General features: G+C 44.0%; 2 protein-coding genes across 6 annotated transcripts in view; one reads left to right on the top strand and one right to left on the bottom strand.

The window, feature by feature from the left end:
- The first annotated feature begins 968 nt into the window (after positions 1 to 968).
- On the top strand, positions 969 to 1646 carry FITM2 (fat storage-inducing transmembrane protein 2). The gene has a single exon (XM_010189000.1). The coding sequence runs from the start codon at positions 969 to 971 to the stop codon at positions 1644 to 1646; it is 678 nt and encodes a 225-aa protein (XP_010187302.1).
- An 11183-nt stretch (positions 1647 to 12829) lies between these two features.
- Positions 12830 to 14968, bottom strand: part of GDAP1L1 (ganglioside induced differentiation associated protein 1-like 1) — a 12218-nt gene continuing 10079 nt past the window's right edge. For 4 of the 5 annotated variants that reach the window (XM_010188996.1, XM_010188995.1, XM_010188997.1 and 1 more), the window contains one exon: positions 12830 to 13354. In XM_010188996.1, coding sequence (XP_010187298.1) covers positions 13011 to 13354 — 344 coding nt within the window. In that variant the 3' untranslated portion in view covers positions 12830 to 13010. The remainder of the gene's footprint in view (positions 13355 to 14968) is intronic. The other variant, XM_010188999.1, reaches the window with a different exon arrangement.

The raw sequence follows: 14968 nt of genomic DNA, 5'->3' as shown, positions 1-14968 counted from the left end.
TCTTTGATGCTGAGGTGGTAGTTCAGTGGTGACTGTGTGTGTCCAGTTGTAGCTCAGCCACAGACCAGATTTCTGCTGTCTCTGCTTTTCAAACTGGGATGTGAATAATGAGGGGGCTGCACGATTCCCCTCTCTCACTGGCTGATAGGAAGCAAGCTGCACTGTAAGGTGCACATGGGAGAAGGAAGATCCTAGACTATGGTCTCCTTTACACAGTAGTAAATTCACTTGCACGTGCTCCTCTGTAAGATTTAAAAAGAAGGCTAGCTATGCAATACTGTTTCCTGCTAAGCAGGATATCAGCACATCATCAGCTGTTTTTCAAGATTTTATAGGCATCACAGCAAAAATTTTCAAGGTAGAGAATTAATTTAGAGATAGAAAGATTTGTGTCTGCCAAAGGAAAGCTCTGATCAGCTGGAGGAATGACAAAGAAACAAACAACATTTCTGCTTCTTCATTTATTCTGAGTTGATAACGGAGGAAATGTTTTGTGGGTTGATTGGGGAAAAGAGTCAGCCCTTCTTCTGGCTCTCTTCCTCAGAATGAAGAGGGCAAAGTTGTGAAGGGCTTTATAAGCAAAGATAATTGAGATGGAGGAAGACAGCCAGAGAAAGGGTTACTGTGGTCAGGGTCACAAGCTAAAAATACGTTCTTTGCAGCTGCGTTCTGAGTAGGGCAGAGGTGAGCAGGTTTGTAGGGTAAGAGCGATTGCAAAACTGAACTGCGAGTCTGAACAAGGGCTCTTGGTCTGAGGGAACGCTTCCTGGGAAATGGTTGAAGTACCTGGTTGAGGGAATATACAGGTGTTGCCCCAAGAAAAATAGTGGCAAGAGGGTTAAGACTTCAGCTGTGCTTTACTTTGAGGGGAGGGAGGAGGATTGTCTAGTTTAGACAGCTCTGAACACTGACCTTGAAAACCTCCTTCTTCAAGCACCACCACTTACTGTTCATGTGATGTTTCACCCATGCACGTTTCTCTTTTGGCTTTTCTCTTTGGCAGATATTTTGTCAAGGTGGCTTGGGCATGGACGTTCTGGCTTCTGCTGCCCTTCATCGCAGTCACCACCTACCAGTTTGCTGAGAGCAAGTTTCTCTATGGTCCTGTGAAGAGCATTTTGATGGTGCTGCGGCGTCTCGGTGCCCTGCTCGTGGGCACTGCCGTCTGGTACGTCTGCACTGGACTCTTTATGTACATTGAGAATCTCACTGGCGTGTGCTCCACCTCGGGTAAACTCAGTGAGCCTCGCCGGCTGTATGCCACCAAGCAGGAGTGCCACCGGGACAACGGGATCTGGAATGGCTTTGATATCTCAGGGCACTGTTTCCTGCTCTCGTACTGTGCTCTGATGATTGTAGAGGAAGTGGCTGTGCTGGAAGGCTTGTCCATACACCAGAACTCAAAGCTACGTGTTGTGATCAACGGCCTGTTTGTTTCCTTGTGTTTTCTCACCATGGTCTGGGTGTTCATGTTTCTCTGCACTGCTGTTTATTTCCATGACTTCAGTCAAAAGATTCTTGGTGTGCTGATAGGTCTGTCAGCTTGGTATGGGACATACAGATTTTGGTACTTGAAACCCTTTTCTCCTGGACTACCTCTTCCAAATATACCTTTGGGTTCAAAGAAATACAGTTATAGCAGATAAAATAAGTTTTAAATTTTTAGATTTTGCTTTCAGTACTGGAGTGGTTGGCTGTAGGAATGGTTACTGTATTTTCAGTGTAAGGAGCAAGGTGATGGGCTGGAGGAAACCAAATCTGTACTAGCTAATGGCTGGCAGGTGGTAATGAGCTTCTTACTTGAGGGGAAAAAATGGTATTGGAAGAGGGCTGTTCTTGTTTAGGAGCTGCTGACTGGCATTCTCAGCAAAGAAATCGAAAGATCTTTTTTTATTACTAATAAATGGAGGAGCAGATCGAAGGCTGAACAGAGGCCTTTGCTCTTTAAGAGCTTGACAGATCTCAAATTCTTACTCATTCTTTTTGATTTATTTATGTCAAAATATCATCCAAACCTCATACTTATTTTAATACTCCTCTTTGTATTGCCTTACGGGAAAGCTCTAATAACGACAGTGCTGCTAACTGATGCAAAAATATCAGTAGTCGTTAAAGCAGTATATAGCTGTGTTGTGAAACTAGAACATCTCATGTTATCAAGTGTTAAATACACTAATGTGCCATGAATGCTGCTTAGCAGTCTGCATCTTCTGCAAGAAAGGGAGTAAATCTGAGATGTAATGTCTTAATCAGACTGACTAAATTCATGCCTGCCTTTGAAAAGGAAAGTCTTGAAAAACAAGCCTTAATTTTCTCCTTATGTGAAGTATCTGTAATAATATTTTGTCTTTTTATTCTTGACACACAAAACAAACTCCTTCCAATTTTGCTGAAAAGTCTAACATGAGAATTGGGGTTTTAATTTTTTTTTCTTTTTTAATCTTGTGAGTTGCACACTTTGCAACGATGAGTCCTTGGTGGTGTTTCTTCTAGAACAACAATGAAATGCTCTTGTTATGAACAAGTTACCTTCACCTGCTATTTCCCAAGTAGTCCGCTTGGCAATGAATGAAACACATTTTTTTATCCTAAGAGCTGCAAAGCAGTGTGCTTGAAGCAATATTTATCCTTGCTTATCCAGCAGTATCAATAAGCTACTTGATTTGATTGCACATAAAGCAATATTCACTGTTTCCACTTTTGATGTGGCTGGAAACCCACTAGTGAATAGAACACTACTATTGTATAATGAATAGATATGAAGTGGGATGGGTTTACTCATATCAATCAGGCATTTAGCATAGTTTTTATCTTTAAAAGCTTTTTATTATTTCACAAAGGCTTATTCCTGTCCCAGTTGCACAAAATTTGTTTGACAATTGTAGTGATGAGCAAGACTGCCAGAAAGGCCTGTGGACAAGCCTGTAGGTAGTGTCCACTAACCTGAGAGCAGGCGTGATCTGGCTGTGGAATTTGACTCCAAGGTGATATTTTGCTGAATACAGGGTATGATCCACCACAGTCTGATCCCAGCATGTTTATTTTTGCCATCTCAACCGCTCTCTCCTAGTGAGAGTGCCGTAGCATTTGCAATAAATACAGCAGTGTTGATTCCACGCTTGTGGTCTGCCTTTGAAGGGAGCTGAATTCACTTGCATTTCCACTGAATTCAGTGGCAAGTGGGGCAAGTCATGTGTCCTTAGAAAGTACAAATCACCTCACAGCAAGAAGCTGTTTCAGGAGGTTATGTATTTTCTATCAAGCTCCTCCTTTTGGTCTTGCATTGAATTGCTTTTTAAGCTGACTCTCTGGTAAATTTGCACTGATTAACTCATATTGGGTTTAACTAGATTTGTTTAAATGATGCAAATTCATTTGCAGATGTTCTTCTGATGTAATGTAAGCCTGCTCTAAATGGACTTAATGTAGACTACAAGCCACTTTCACCATGAAAAAGGATTATATACCCAGAAGGTTTGCTGATTAATTTCATTAGATTTAAATTTCTATTTTAGGTTGTCTTTATGTAACTTTGCTGTATAGACAAGGCCTTGGAACAGAAAATGCTATTTATTTTAAACCAACTGACTTGCTGAAATTATCTTCAGTATCAGAAATGTTTGGTGCAATCATTGTATGGATATTTCTGTCCACTTCTAACCAGTGTCATACAAAGTTCTTGTGATGAAAATAATGTGGGATATGGTTATTTTCAAAACTTTTATTTGAGCAATGAAAGAAAAACACTTAAATTTTATCAGTGTTTCTGTATTTTAGAATGTGTTTCTGATGTCTGTGAAGATACTGCTGTTGCTCTTCATTTCACTGAATGATTCATCCTCACAGGTTTTTTGTGACTACTGAGATGCATGATCAACTGACATTGATAATTCTGCAGTATTTGAATGGGTTAATACAGCACAAATTCTCAGAAGTACAGGGTATACAAAGACACAAAACAAACCAAAGCCATGCCTGACAGAAGGAAGTTTCCAATGGTGAGCCTGTTACACCAGGCAGTTGCTTACATAGACATGGATGGTTGCTTATTGTAGCAAAGTGAAAGCCTAAGCCATTGAAATATATGGAAAAGCTCATGGGCTGAGCCAGCAATGTGCCCTTGCGGCCAAGAAGGCCAGTGGCATCCTGGGGTGTATCAGAAGGGGTATGGTTGTAGGTCGAGAGAGGTTCTCCTCCCTCTCTACTCTGCCCTGGTGAGACTGCATCTGGAATATTGTGTCCAGTTCTGGGCCCCTCAGTTCAAGGAGGACAGGGAACTGCTGGAGAGAGTCCAGCATAGGGCTACAAAGATGATCAAGGGAGTGGAACATCTCCCTGATGAGGAGCAGCTGAGGGAGCTGGGTCTCTTTATCTTGGAGAAGAGGAGACTGAGGGGTGACCTCATTCATGTTTATAGATTTGTAAAGGGCGAGTGTCAGGAGAAACAAGCCAGGCTCTGCTCTGTGACAGCCAATGACAGGACATGGGGCAATGGGTGCAAGCTGGAACATAGGAGGTTCAAGCTGAACATGAGGAAAAACTTTTTTACTGTAAGGGTGACAGAGCACTGGACCAGGCTGCCCAGGGAGGTTGTGGAGTCTCCTCTGCAGACATTCAAAACCCACCTGGACGTGTTCCTGTGTGACCTGGTCTGGGTGATCCTGCTCTGGCAGGGGGGTTGGACTGGATGAGCTTTCGAGGTCCTTTCCAACTCCTAATATTCTGTGATTCATGAGCTGCAATACTGCTTTGGAGTTTGACGATTTTGGCTTTCATGTCTTTTTTAGTATCCAGAGATCACATGCCAACTGTGGCTTAGAAGGTTCCCTTATGCTCCAGACCCTTTCTTTGCATTTTCTTCCTTGTACTTTAACTGGAAGTCAAAGGTTGCAAATTTTCTGTTCACATATTTGCCATCACCTTTATCTGACTTCTGTCCCTCTTACAAATACACTTTCAAATAAAAATACAGCCTCTCTGACAGATTTGCAGCCAAAGAGAAACAGTGCTGAGAGTGGCTGGATTTGATGTCCTCTGCCAAAGGCACAAATCCTTTCAGCTGTCAACAGATATTGTTATTTTGTTTCAAGTTTGGAGTATGTTTTTTTTTAAAAGTGTAACATTTTAAAGATAAATGTACACATTTTGTGGTAGATTCCAAAAGACAGCAACTATAATAGCAAGAAACGCTTGATCTTTTTCTTTTTTGTGTGTGTGTTTGTTTTTTTCCTGCATTAAAGTTAATTCAGTACAGTATTCATCTTGTTGCTGCAGAGCTGTCTTGTGTGTCTGTAGAATTATTTAGGGAACTTTTGTCTTCAACGTCTTACTGCCATATTACTCATTTCAGCATATGTTTGCTAATTTTCATTGCCTGTGTTTGTCCGGCCTGTCTGTGGGCTCTGTGTCACTGCTTTCACAGAAGCAGCATTTGGCCTGACTGGTGTGGATCAGGCAATTCTTGGTCTTGAGGCCTTAAATGTTTTTGTCTGCTGGGGCTGCTGAGGAAGGGAGTCTCAGCTAGGACACATTTTGGGAAGATGGACTGGATTAGGATTGATTTCACTCTTTGCTTACCTGGGACTCTTTCAAATGTTTGCATCACTGGAGGCAAGATTGGGCAAACAGGAAAGTTTAGATGTTTCGTAAGAAACATCTGAACAGTTCAGACATTGAACAGCTGAAACTGGGGTTCTGTTCTTCCTAAAACTCTTTGTTCGAAGCAGACTGGTTCCATGAATGCTTCACTGGTGCTAAATGGCATTCTTGATTTGCCAATTTATTTGCATATACTGAAACTTAGGTTGTGGAGCGGTGGTAAAAAATGGATCTTGTTTTCTGTTTTGATGTGTGGCAATTCATGACAAAGTGAGAAGCACCCAGTTATGCCCTATGATGCACTTTAATGGAAAAAACCTGCAGGGGCTGCCGTGATCTATGAAATATTTTGGATAATCAGGCTTTGATTGTGAACACAGGTCTGTGGTCACTTTCCTTAGTGAAATATCTGCTTTTTTCCACTGTAGCTTAAAGCAGATCCCTGAAGCTTCCCAGCAATCAGCCTTTTCCAGCTCTTCGCCTTTGATCAGCCTGTGTTTATCTCTGTTCACTCAGAAACCTGTTTCCTGGAATTATTTCTTTTCATAGCTTCATCTTGCCTCCTGGAGCACAGATTAGTAATAAATGCTCTTTACCTCTGTGAGATGTACGCTTTCTCTTTGTTCTGTTTTCCCCTCTTTTAAGTATTTTGCCAAAGCTGAAGATAATTAATGCTAGCAAAAAAAGGCAGCTGTGACTCTGAACTCATAATAACTGTTGTTAAAAGCAGTTGGTCTGTAACTGTAATGGCATTTACCTGAAAAAAAAAGACATTCTTAAATTATTGAAGCAGAACTACACCTGATGTGCTTGAACTCAGGGAAGGAAAGAGAAGGTAACAAATTGCTATCAGGGTTGAGTGCAGTCCCTGAAATTTAAGGCAGTTATGTGGTAACATTTAGTCTGAATTAATTTTTTTATTCTTTTTAAACTACCCTCTGGCCATCACAAAACACAAGCAATGCCATGTGCCTTGTAGCAAGCAGAACAATTTTTCTGTAAAGCTTTGGAACTGTAATATGGCACAGAAAATAAGTAGGTGAAGAGCTTTACCAGTGTTTCAGGACAGCTGAATAGCAAGTGAAAGAAGTACTCAGAAAAATGCCTTTTCTCAATCATGCTTTTCCTGGCAGGAGATCTGCAGTTGTGCTGTGTATCTCCCTCATGGTGTAAGGCTGGAGAAAGTAAAGTGTGGAACAGAAGTAAATGCAAATGATGATTATTTTTGCCTCGCATCTCTGAAGCTTTTTTTCCATGCCCAGTCTAGGTTCATTTTGCAGTTTTAGGTCAAGTATTCCCTCAGTTATGCAATTTAATGCATTTAATCTGTGGGAAGCATTGTTGATGTCAGAGCAATAAATAGTCATATCCTTACTGTGAATGTCAGCTCACTTCTGAAATCTCCCCCTGAATCCTGCACTGCCTCTGTTGTGAGGAGCCTTCCCCGCCTCATGGGGACTGGGGAGGAGAGCAGTGCTGAGAGGTCACACGCGATGTGTCTGTACCAGTGACAGGCTCAGCATCGTGACTCACTGCTGGAGAAAGCACAGCTATGGGCTGTGGTTCAAAATAGTCGACTGTGATGGAGAAAGCTGGGTGAAATTAATAGAAAATGGAGATGGTACTAAGCCCCACAAAGCCTTATATCCAAAAGTGTAAATTGTTGCACCCAAAGCCAGCAGGGCTGTCCTGATTCAGAATGGCACGCAGGGTCTGCCTGCTGTGAGGTTTTTAAGAACATTGTAATTTTCCTATTTATTGTCATGATTTGGAAGTTAAGAGACAGGAAAAATGATGCCAGCATGACGGTTTTTTGTTTATTTTATTGAGATTTTTTTTTTTGCTTGTGGCCAAGAATCCTTCCTGCTGCTGTTCTGTAGTGGTTGGCTCTGAGGGCATGGAACAGAAAGCAATTGCTTTTGATAAACAAAAATAGAAGAGTGTTGCAGGAGGCTTGCAGCAGAGTGACATGACCTTGTGATGTAAAGAGCATGTGTGAAATAGCGCTTAACTCTGCGGCGTACTTAGTTCTGTGTCAAGAAATGCCTGCAGCATTATACAGCACCCTCAAACCTGGTTACACTCTGTTCTGATTGCAAAGTAGCTTTATTTGGATAGCTCTCCTGAAGCTTAAAAAGGATTCAGGTCATGGGAGAAATGAGGTGCTGGTAGGGGAAGGGCTGAGACAGGAGGCAATGAAAGTAGGGGGTTGGATGGTGTTACTTCTAAAGAAAGGCATTGGTCTGTGCTGTTGGTTAAGGGCTTTTTAGCAAGACTGTGTCTTCTTCATTTCTTGGCCTTTCTTTTTCAGAAGGTAGAAATGGGAGGTGCTGTGTCCACTGATGCAGTTTCACAACCCATGGGCTCCTGACAAATGAAACGTCTCTGGAAATGTTCGGGCATCCCCGGCTGTCTGCGGCACAAATGAAATCAGGGATGTCCAGGAAAGAGGGAAGCAGTAGGATGGAGAGAGAGGTAAAGAAAAAAAGAGCTGAAGGCAGATCATTGTGCAGATGAGAGACAGGAAAGGAAAAATAAAAGGCCTATTGTGAGCTCTCATGGAGTGGGTGGAGGTTGACACTGCTTGTCCATGCTCTTCAGCATCAAAGTTGTGTGGAAACAGAAATAATCTGCTTTGGCAATGGCAGCTGCTGTCGGCAGGTAGGGCCTGGCCCGCAGCGCACAGGTTACTGCAGCTGCAGTGAAGACAAGCAGAGGCTGCAGTGGCAGACATCTGTGTTCTGACAAAGCAATTCTTCATCAAAATTATTTATGGCATACATGGTATTCTTCCTTTCACTGGGAGGCATTTAAAGCAGATTCTTTTCTCTCTGTTTAATGCTTCAGAGGAAAGCATGTAAAATGGAGAGTGAAAGGCAGTGGTAGTAAATATGTCACTTGGGCACATTTGGAAATCAGCATGAGGGGAAAGAATAGGAAATTTGTTTGTCGTGAATGCACTTTATCTGAGAATACAAATTCCAGTGTGTTTTTGCTACTGTTTAAAACCTTAAATTTAAAATGGCTTGGTCTGAAACCTCTCTGATGTATCACTGAGGCCACGCACTAGGAAATCCTTTAGGGGTGAAAATCTGTCCCTGTTCATAACGTACTTATGCAGATATTTTCATTCCCATTCATACCCGTGGGTTCGAACTTTGGGCACAGCCTGCCGAATGTGGGCTGGGGACCTGCCTTGGTGAGGCAGAATAAGCTTTTCTACAGATTTGTGTAGTAAGAGCAGCTTTGCTGATGGTGTGAGCAGATGTGAAATTGCCCTCTTATCCTCTGCTGTGCCAGATAACTGCAGGTGTGGAGTTACAGTAGTTAGCTCTTATGTTGTACATTGTTTCCTGGTTCTTTGGTTATTTAGTTTTTAATCTCCTATTCTCATATTTTGTCTTATCCCTGGCCCTTTCAGAATACTATTTTCATATTATCCTGTATTATTTTAATCTCGTGTATGTCTCGGGAACCTGAGAGTTTTAGTGGCTGTTATTGCCTGCATTGTGGACCTGGTCTGGGTGCTTGGCTTTGATGGTGCTTAGATCTCAATGGTGGCAGTGAATGCCACAAAACTCAACCTGGTGTTAAATATTTTCACAGGCTTTAATGTTTGTATTTGCTGTTCTCCAGTGGGGAAGTCCTTCATCTATTTTCACAGCAGAAAGAGTTTCCCTGTGCTTGAAGGAGCGGCTCTTACACATCCTCCTTTCCGTGCTTGGTAAAGATATTTTTTTTCTTCAGAACCAGAGCAAGACTCGGCAATTAATTTCCAAGAGTGCCACAAGACATCACTGGGTATTCTTAGGCAGCCCTTGATCATGATTTGGCAACCTGTGATGGACAGGCTCTGTGGTGTGTTCCCTCTCCTCTGGCAAGCTTGGTTTTGCAATCCTCTATTCTGCATGGAGAGGTCTTCTCCATCCCTTGACCAGCAAAGGACAGGGCTGCCAGCCAGCTGCAAGACTGACACGTACATTTTCAGTTTTCATAATTGAGTCTTTCGAGCAAAACCCGTAGGAGTAAAAGGACTTCTGAAGCTGTGGTTGTACGAATCTGACCACTGGGGACCTGTTAACAGGAGGATTGGAGGGGAAGGACTGACCGCTGCTTGTGAGCTCTCTCAGTGTCATGAAGCTCCATCTTGGAGGTGGTCAGAAGGGCTCAGACTTTCAGCAGAGGTACAGATTTTAAGGCCCTGAGGTGCCTAAAAGCACATTTGCCTCAAACACAGAGACTTTGAAGGATGAAAATTTTCTTGGATAAGTAAGTACATATAGGATAAAGCCTAAGAGGGACCCCCAGATGAGGCTGGATCAGATGCACAGAAGTATTTGGTGCAAGCTGCAGCACAAGCCATTCCCTCTGTTGTCTGGTGCAGCCAAACCAGTGCTTCAGTGATAGCACTTTGCTACCAAATTGCTCAGCAGCAAATCATGTGGTGTCCCAGAGCAGACACTTGCTCCAAATAGCATCTCTGAGGTGCCTCACCTTCCAGCCTTACCCCTTGGGCGCTGCTGTTACCCCACACCTTGTTGAGAGCAAAGCATCAAGTCCTGGAGTGAAAGAAAACAGATTTTTGCTATAATTTTCATATTTCTGTGTACAGAAGGTACCTTGGCCAGCGAGCATCAGGCCAGTGTCCAGATTATGGCTGTGTAGTGTAGTAATCTCCCCTTTTAAATGAAACTAGAGCAGAAAAAGTCTGATTAGGCTCAGATCAGCTAGAGCAAAAGCAACTTTTTATGATGACAGTCTGAAATCACCACAGGGCTGCTCATAGTGACTCGCTAATCTGGATCGATCAGAGTGGTGACATTCATCTCCCAGTTCATTTCAGCTTGGTCTTGAACATCAATCCATCTTCTGCCGGTCACAGTAATTATATTTTATCGCTCTCACAGATTGCTTTTCCCTGGAGCAAAGTACTGATATTTTTTCATTACCATGGCAGGGAAACAAGGCTCAGCGACAGGGAGTGGCACTGTCTTCACTCGTTTTTTTTATTTTTTTTTAAAATTCAGTTCAAAACAAAGACCTGGAGTGAATAGTCCTAGCTGAGAACCTGCACAGAAGTCATCATTACAGCACCTCTGGCCTCCTGGCAGCCCACAAAGAGACGTCGTGACAGCTCTCATGTGTTGGTCTGAACCGACCTGCACCTCCTTCCAGCTGCTGGCTCTGCCTGCCTTCCATGTAATAGCTGCATTTTAACAGTGTGCTCCCAAACAAAACAAATGCCTATTTTCTCCAGTGTTTAGAGGTCTGATTTGTTCTATGATTTAACATTTATTCTTTGATTTAAAATTTTCTTAAAAAGGAGCTAACTAAGCAGCAGCAGTCTGGCTAAGCGGCATCCTGTCTCATTCTTGGGCTGAAATCCTGGAACTGAGCGAGTATTTCCTCTCTTTCTGCGTTTCCTGGCCTTGTATCCCCATCAGTGTTCCTTTCTACAGAAAATAAAGGGATCATCAGCATTTGGGGATCACCAGGGACGTGCGTGTGTTGGAGAAAATTAAAAGGATGAAATCCTGGTAAAGGTTTTGTGTTACTGTATCTTTATAGCTTATTTTGGTACCTGCTAATGGACCACGTGAACCATGGGTCATTGTGGATGTTCTTACATCCTTCAGATTCAGTAAAAGGGATCACCTCAGGGGACTCTCTTGCCTCCCTCTTCAAAAAGAAGCAAAATAACTATTTCTTCCCAAAGTCATCAATACTGTGAAGCAAATATTTAACTGTATTTGGGGGAATGTGTGTCTGTACTGTTTCATTCAGAAGTCTCAGGTGGTGGACTTGGGTTCTCACACACCAATATTAAATGTGGCCCTGATCCCTAGAGGTAACATGGACAGCACAGCACCTTTGCAGCTGCACAGGGCATTGCATCCCAGAAGTTTGTCAGACCAGTTTACATAATTGGGATAAGCCTAGCATAAATCTGTGCATTTTGCATTGTCTAATCTCAGTGTGCTTATCCCTTGTAATTCCTGCCAAATATTCACAAGTCTGTGGCTGCCAAGTTGTATCAAGAACCAAAGCTCCTGGGAAATCCTGCTGCTTTAAAATACATAAAGCTAATTTTTGAGTCAGAGGCAAATGTAATTTGTATTGCTTGAGCCACACTTGGCATACGTTCCTAAGCCTAGAGATGCAACGTGATTTGCTAGGAATCACTGGAGCCAGAGGAGATCCTAGCAGGCTGAGCGCTTACAGAAATGAGTGCCTTGGAAGAAAGATACATCGTTTCCATGCAATTTTTATACTAGTACAGTACATGAGAAAAAGCACAAACCCACCTGTACATCCCTCTGCCCATTGGCAGGCTTTGAAATAAGGCCAGAGGGATGTTGAACACATTTAGAAATGTGAAGCCATTATTCCTCCCATATGGTTTATTGAGGATCTCAGTTTTCAAAGCATGAGAAGCAGTGAGGCCCCTTCTTCTTTCCAACATGCAAAAGGCACAGGAAAGTCATCAATGTGATTCTGTGCTAAGTGTTTCTAAGAAAACACACAGCGAGGAAATGGCAGAAAAGTGCCCCCGATGGAGGAGAAAGCCAAAGGGCCTTCAGGAAAGTGCTGAAAAGTTCTGAAAATGGTCGTACTTTTTCAGAGTCCAGATATGCTCAGTCGGTGAAAGATGCTTTGCAAATCCGTGAAAGAAAACTAAAGAGACAAAGCCAAAAGGCTTAAAACAATAATCTCTGTGTGCCAAAAATCAGGATGGAAGTCAAAATTATTTATCTCAGGAAAAAAGTGTGGCAGTTACAGACAGACATTAAATTCTTTAAAAAAAAGCCCATCAAAACCAGACATAGAAAGTGGATACATTCTAAGAGCAGCTCAATAAAAAATATTCCTTTTAATGAAAATAATTTAAAAAATGGATACTTGAAGAATGCAAATCCACCTTGACTGTGACCAGCTACTGCACCCTGCTCCAGGGAAAGCCTCTGAGCATGACAACACAACGCCTTCTATAGAAGAAGAAAGTCCCCACTATCTGCATGTGTGAAATGTGGCCAGTGAACACAAACTGACAGGACCAGGTCCCGTCAGTTAACTTGGGCGTCGGGAAACTTCCCGGGGTTCCCGTCTTTCCCACTGGAGCCGGCCGGTGCCGGAGGCGGCGTCACTTCCCGGTGAGCACGGCTGAGCCCGTGAACCCCTGAGCTGGAGGTGAATACTTAAACCTAAAAAAGGCATTTACAAGTTGACGCAATTTTTTTTGTTGTTGTTGTCTTATTTCCTTGCAGTATACGTTTCTACTTCTAGACTATGGAATGTTACATTAAACAATATAATTATTCATTACCTTGCTTCAAATTTCATTACAGTTACTGAGGCTTCATCATAATTTCACACAGCACAGAGACACCAAACTAAACACCAAGCAGCCAGCACTAGATGTATTTTTTCTTTAAGTACCAATAAGCAAAATATCCCATTCCCCCCAGAGATCCCATCAGGAAGGAGGCTCCGAAGAAGGATGGAGGTTTCCGCTTGACCAGCCTGAAGGCATTGGGTACCACTGCGGAGAGGAGTGTGGTATGTATATCTCCCAAAACTTTCCTGAAGGCGAAGCGTTTTTGTATCCTGTCGAAGAAGGACTGTAGGTTAGGTCTGCTGCCATCTTCCCAGTATTTCTTAGAGAGTCCCAGAAACTTGAGGCGGTGCAGGGTGGCTCCTAGTAAGACATCGGCCAAAGTAAAGACGCATCCACAGAGCCAAAGTTCACACTTCTGCCCTGGAGAGAGAAGTGACAGAGCAGGCAGGGTAAGCAGAAACCCTCAGGTGGGCACCTAAAGGGCTCAAAAGATCCACCAAGGCAGGAACATTTGCATTAGACCTGGGGTGTTCTTTCTCAACTCTGCAATACCCCAAGAGTTCAGAACCCATCTACCAGGCTATGTGATGGAGGGCAACTGGTGCCACAAAACTGGGAACAGGAGATGATAATTTATAGCCCACGTGGATATACAAATCATTGCAAAATGGCTCTGCTGCCTCTCTCCCAAGCCAAGAGCAGCAGGAGGGTGCATCCTTCATACCCAGGAGGTCCCTGGAAAAGGGCCCTTGGCCCCCTTGAAGGAAGATGCAGTGCAGTGACCCCACCTGCTCTGTCAGTGCTCAGGGAGAGCAGCAATGTTTGTCCTTGGCTGCACTGGGAGCTCTTTCGGGAGTGTCATGTCAATTTGTTCTATTTTAGGGATGTAAGAAATCCTCAGGAATCAAAAAACAGTTGCTCTCCCAGCCTGGCTGCTCTCCCTGTGCACTGCTGGGCAGGTCCTGCCTCTGTCCTCTCTCCTGCACCACGGACCCTGCTCCAGGACACCAAACCTGGCAGCACATCCATGCTAAAAGACAGGTTTTTCAGGCAGAGCTTGATGCAGTGCTGGGTGTGAGGAGAGGCACCAAAGCATTGACTGCCCCCTGAAAATAACCTTACCAGAGAGATGTCCAGGAATAAACCAAGCTCTTGTTAGGCTAGAAGAAGCAGCCTCAGGCCAGAATAAACACCTCTGCAATGCCCTTTCAGTGCTAAAGAGGGCTGGGATGGAGCTAAGGCAGATGAATAAAGGTGCAGGTAAGGAAGAACAGCAGAAGGGGCACAACACCTGGCCCCATCCAGCCTTAGCCCCTGGCTTTGGACCAAATCCTTAAATCTGGGGCTCATCCACTGGCCTGTGGCTGTTATATCAGGGAAGGAGATAGGCACATTTATTGCACCCTGGTGCTGCGGGGATGCCTGCAGGGCCAGGCCAGGGGAATTACTGGTAATTAGCAGCCCTCATTTGTAGCCGCCTGGCAGCCTGCCTAATCCTGCTAGAGGCACAGCCCAAGTGGACAGATTGCCTCTGCCTAATTAATCAATAAATGTTTTCAGTGCCTAATGAATTGTGGGGGTGCTGCAGAGACCCTAAGGATGTTTTGGCTCAGAGGTAAGGGGACAGGGGCTGAGGTGTCTGTCTGCTCCCAGGTGCTGCTGCGGGTGAAGGCAAAAGCATGTGTGAGGATGGCAATTTTGGGAGAGAGCCATGATCCGGCCCTGCCCCTCTGGGCTTATGCCTGCTGCTGAGGTCTGGACTCAGCTCTGGGGTGCCCTAGCCCCTTGCACCCCTTCCCCGCACCAAGGTGGGGCAAAAACATGGGCAAAGGCAACTCGTCCTCTTTGCATCTGCAGCAGCCCTCGTCTGTCTCTGCTAAGCAGGGTGCCTGTGGCAGGGGGTCACTCTGTGCTCCTGCGGCATCTCCCACTCTCCTCCTGCCTGCCCTGCCCTGCCTGCATCGTTGCCTGTCCGGCAGCAGTCGGGGCTGCGTGGGAGGAGAGCTGCTGCACTGCAGCTCCTGGAGTCTTGCC

Source organism: Mesitornis unicolor, unplaced genomic scaffold, assembly GCF_000695765.1.
Source record: "Mesitornis unicolor isolate BGI_N332 unplaced genomic scaffold, ASM69576v1 scaffold49777, whole genome shotgun sequence".
In the NCBI taxonomy this organism is placed as follows: Eukaryota; Metazoa; Chordata; class Aves; order Mesitornithiformes; family Mesitornithidae; genus Mesitornis; species Mesitornis unicolor.
This window is presented reverse-complemented; position numbering and strand designations above follow the sequence as displayed.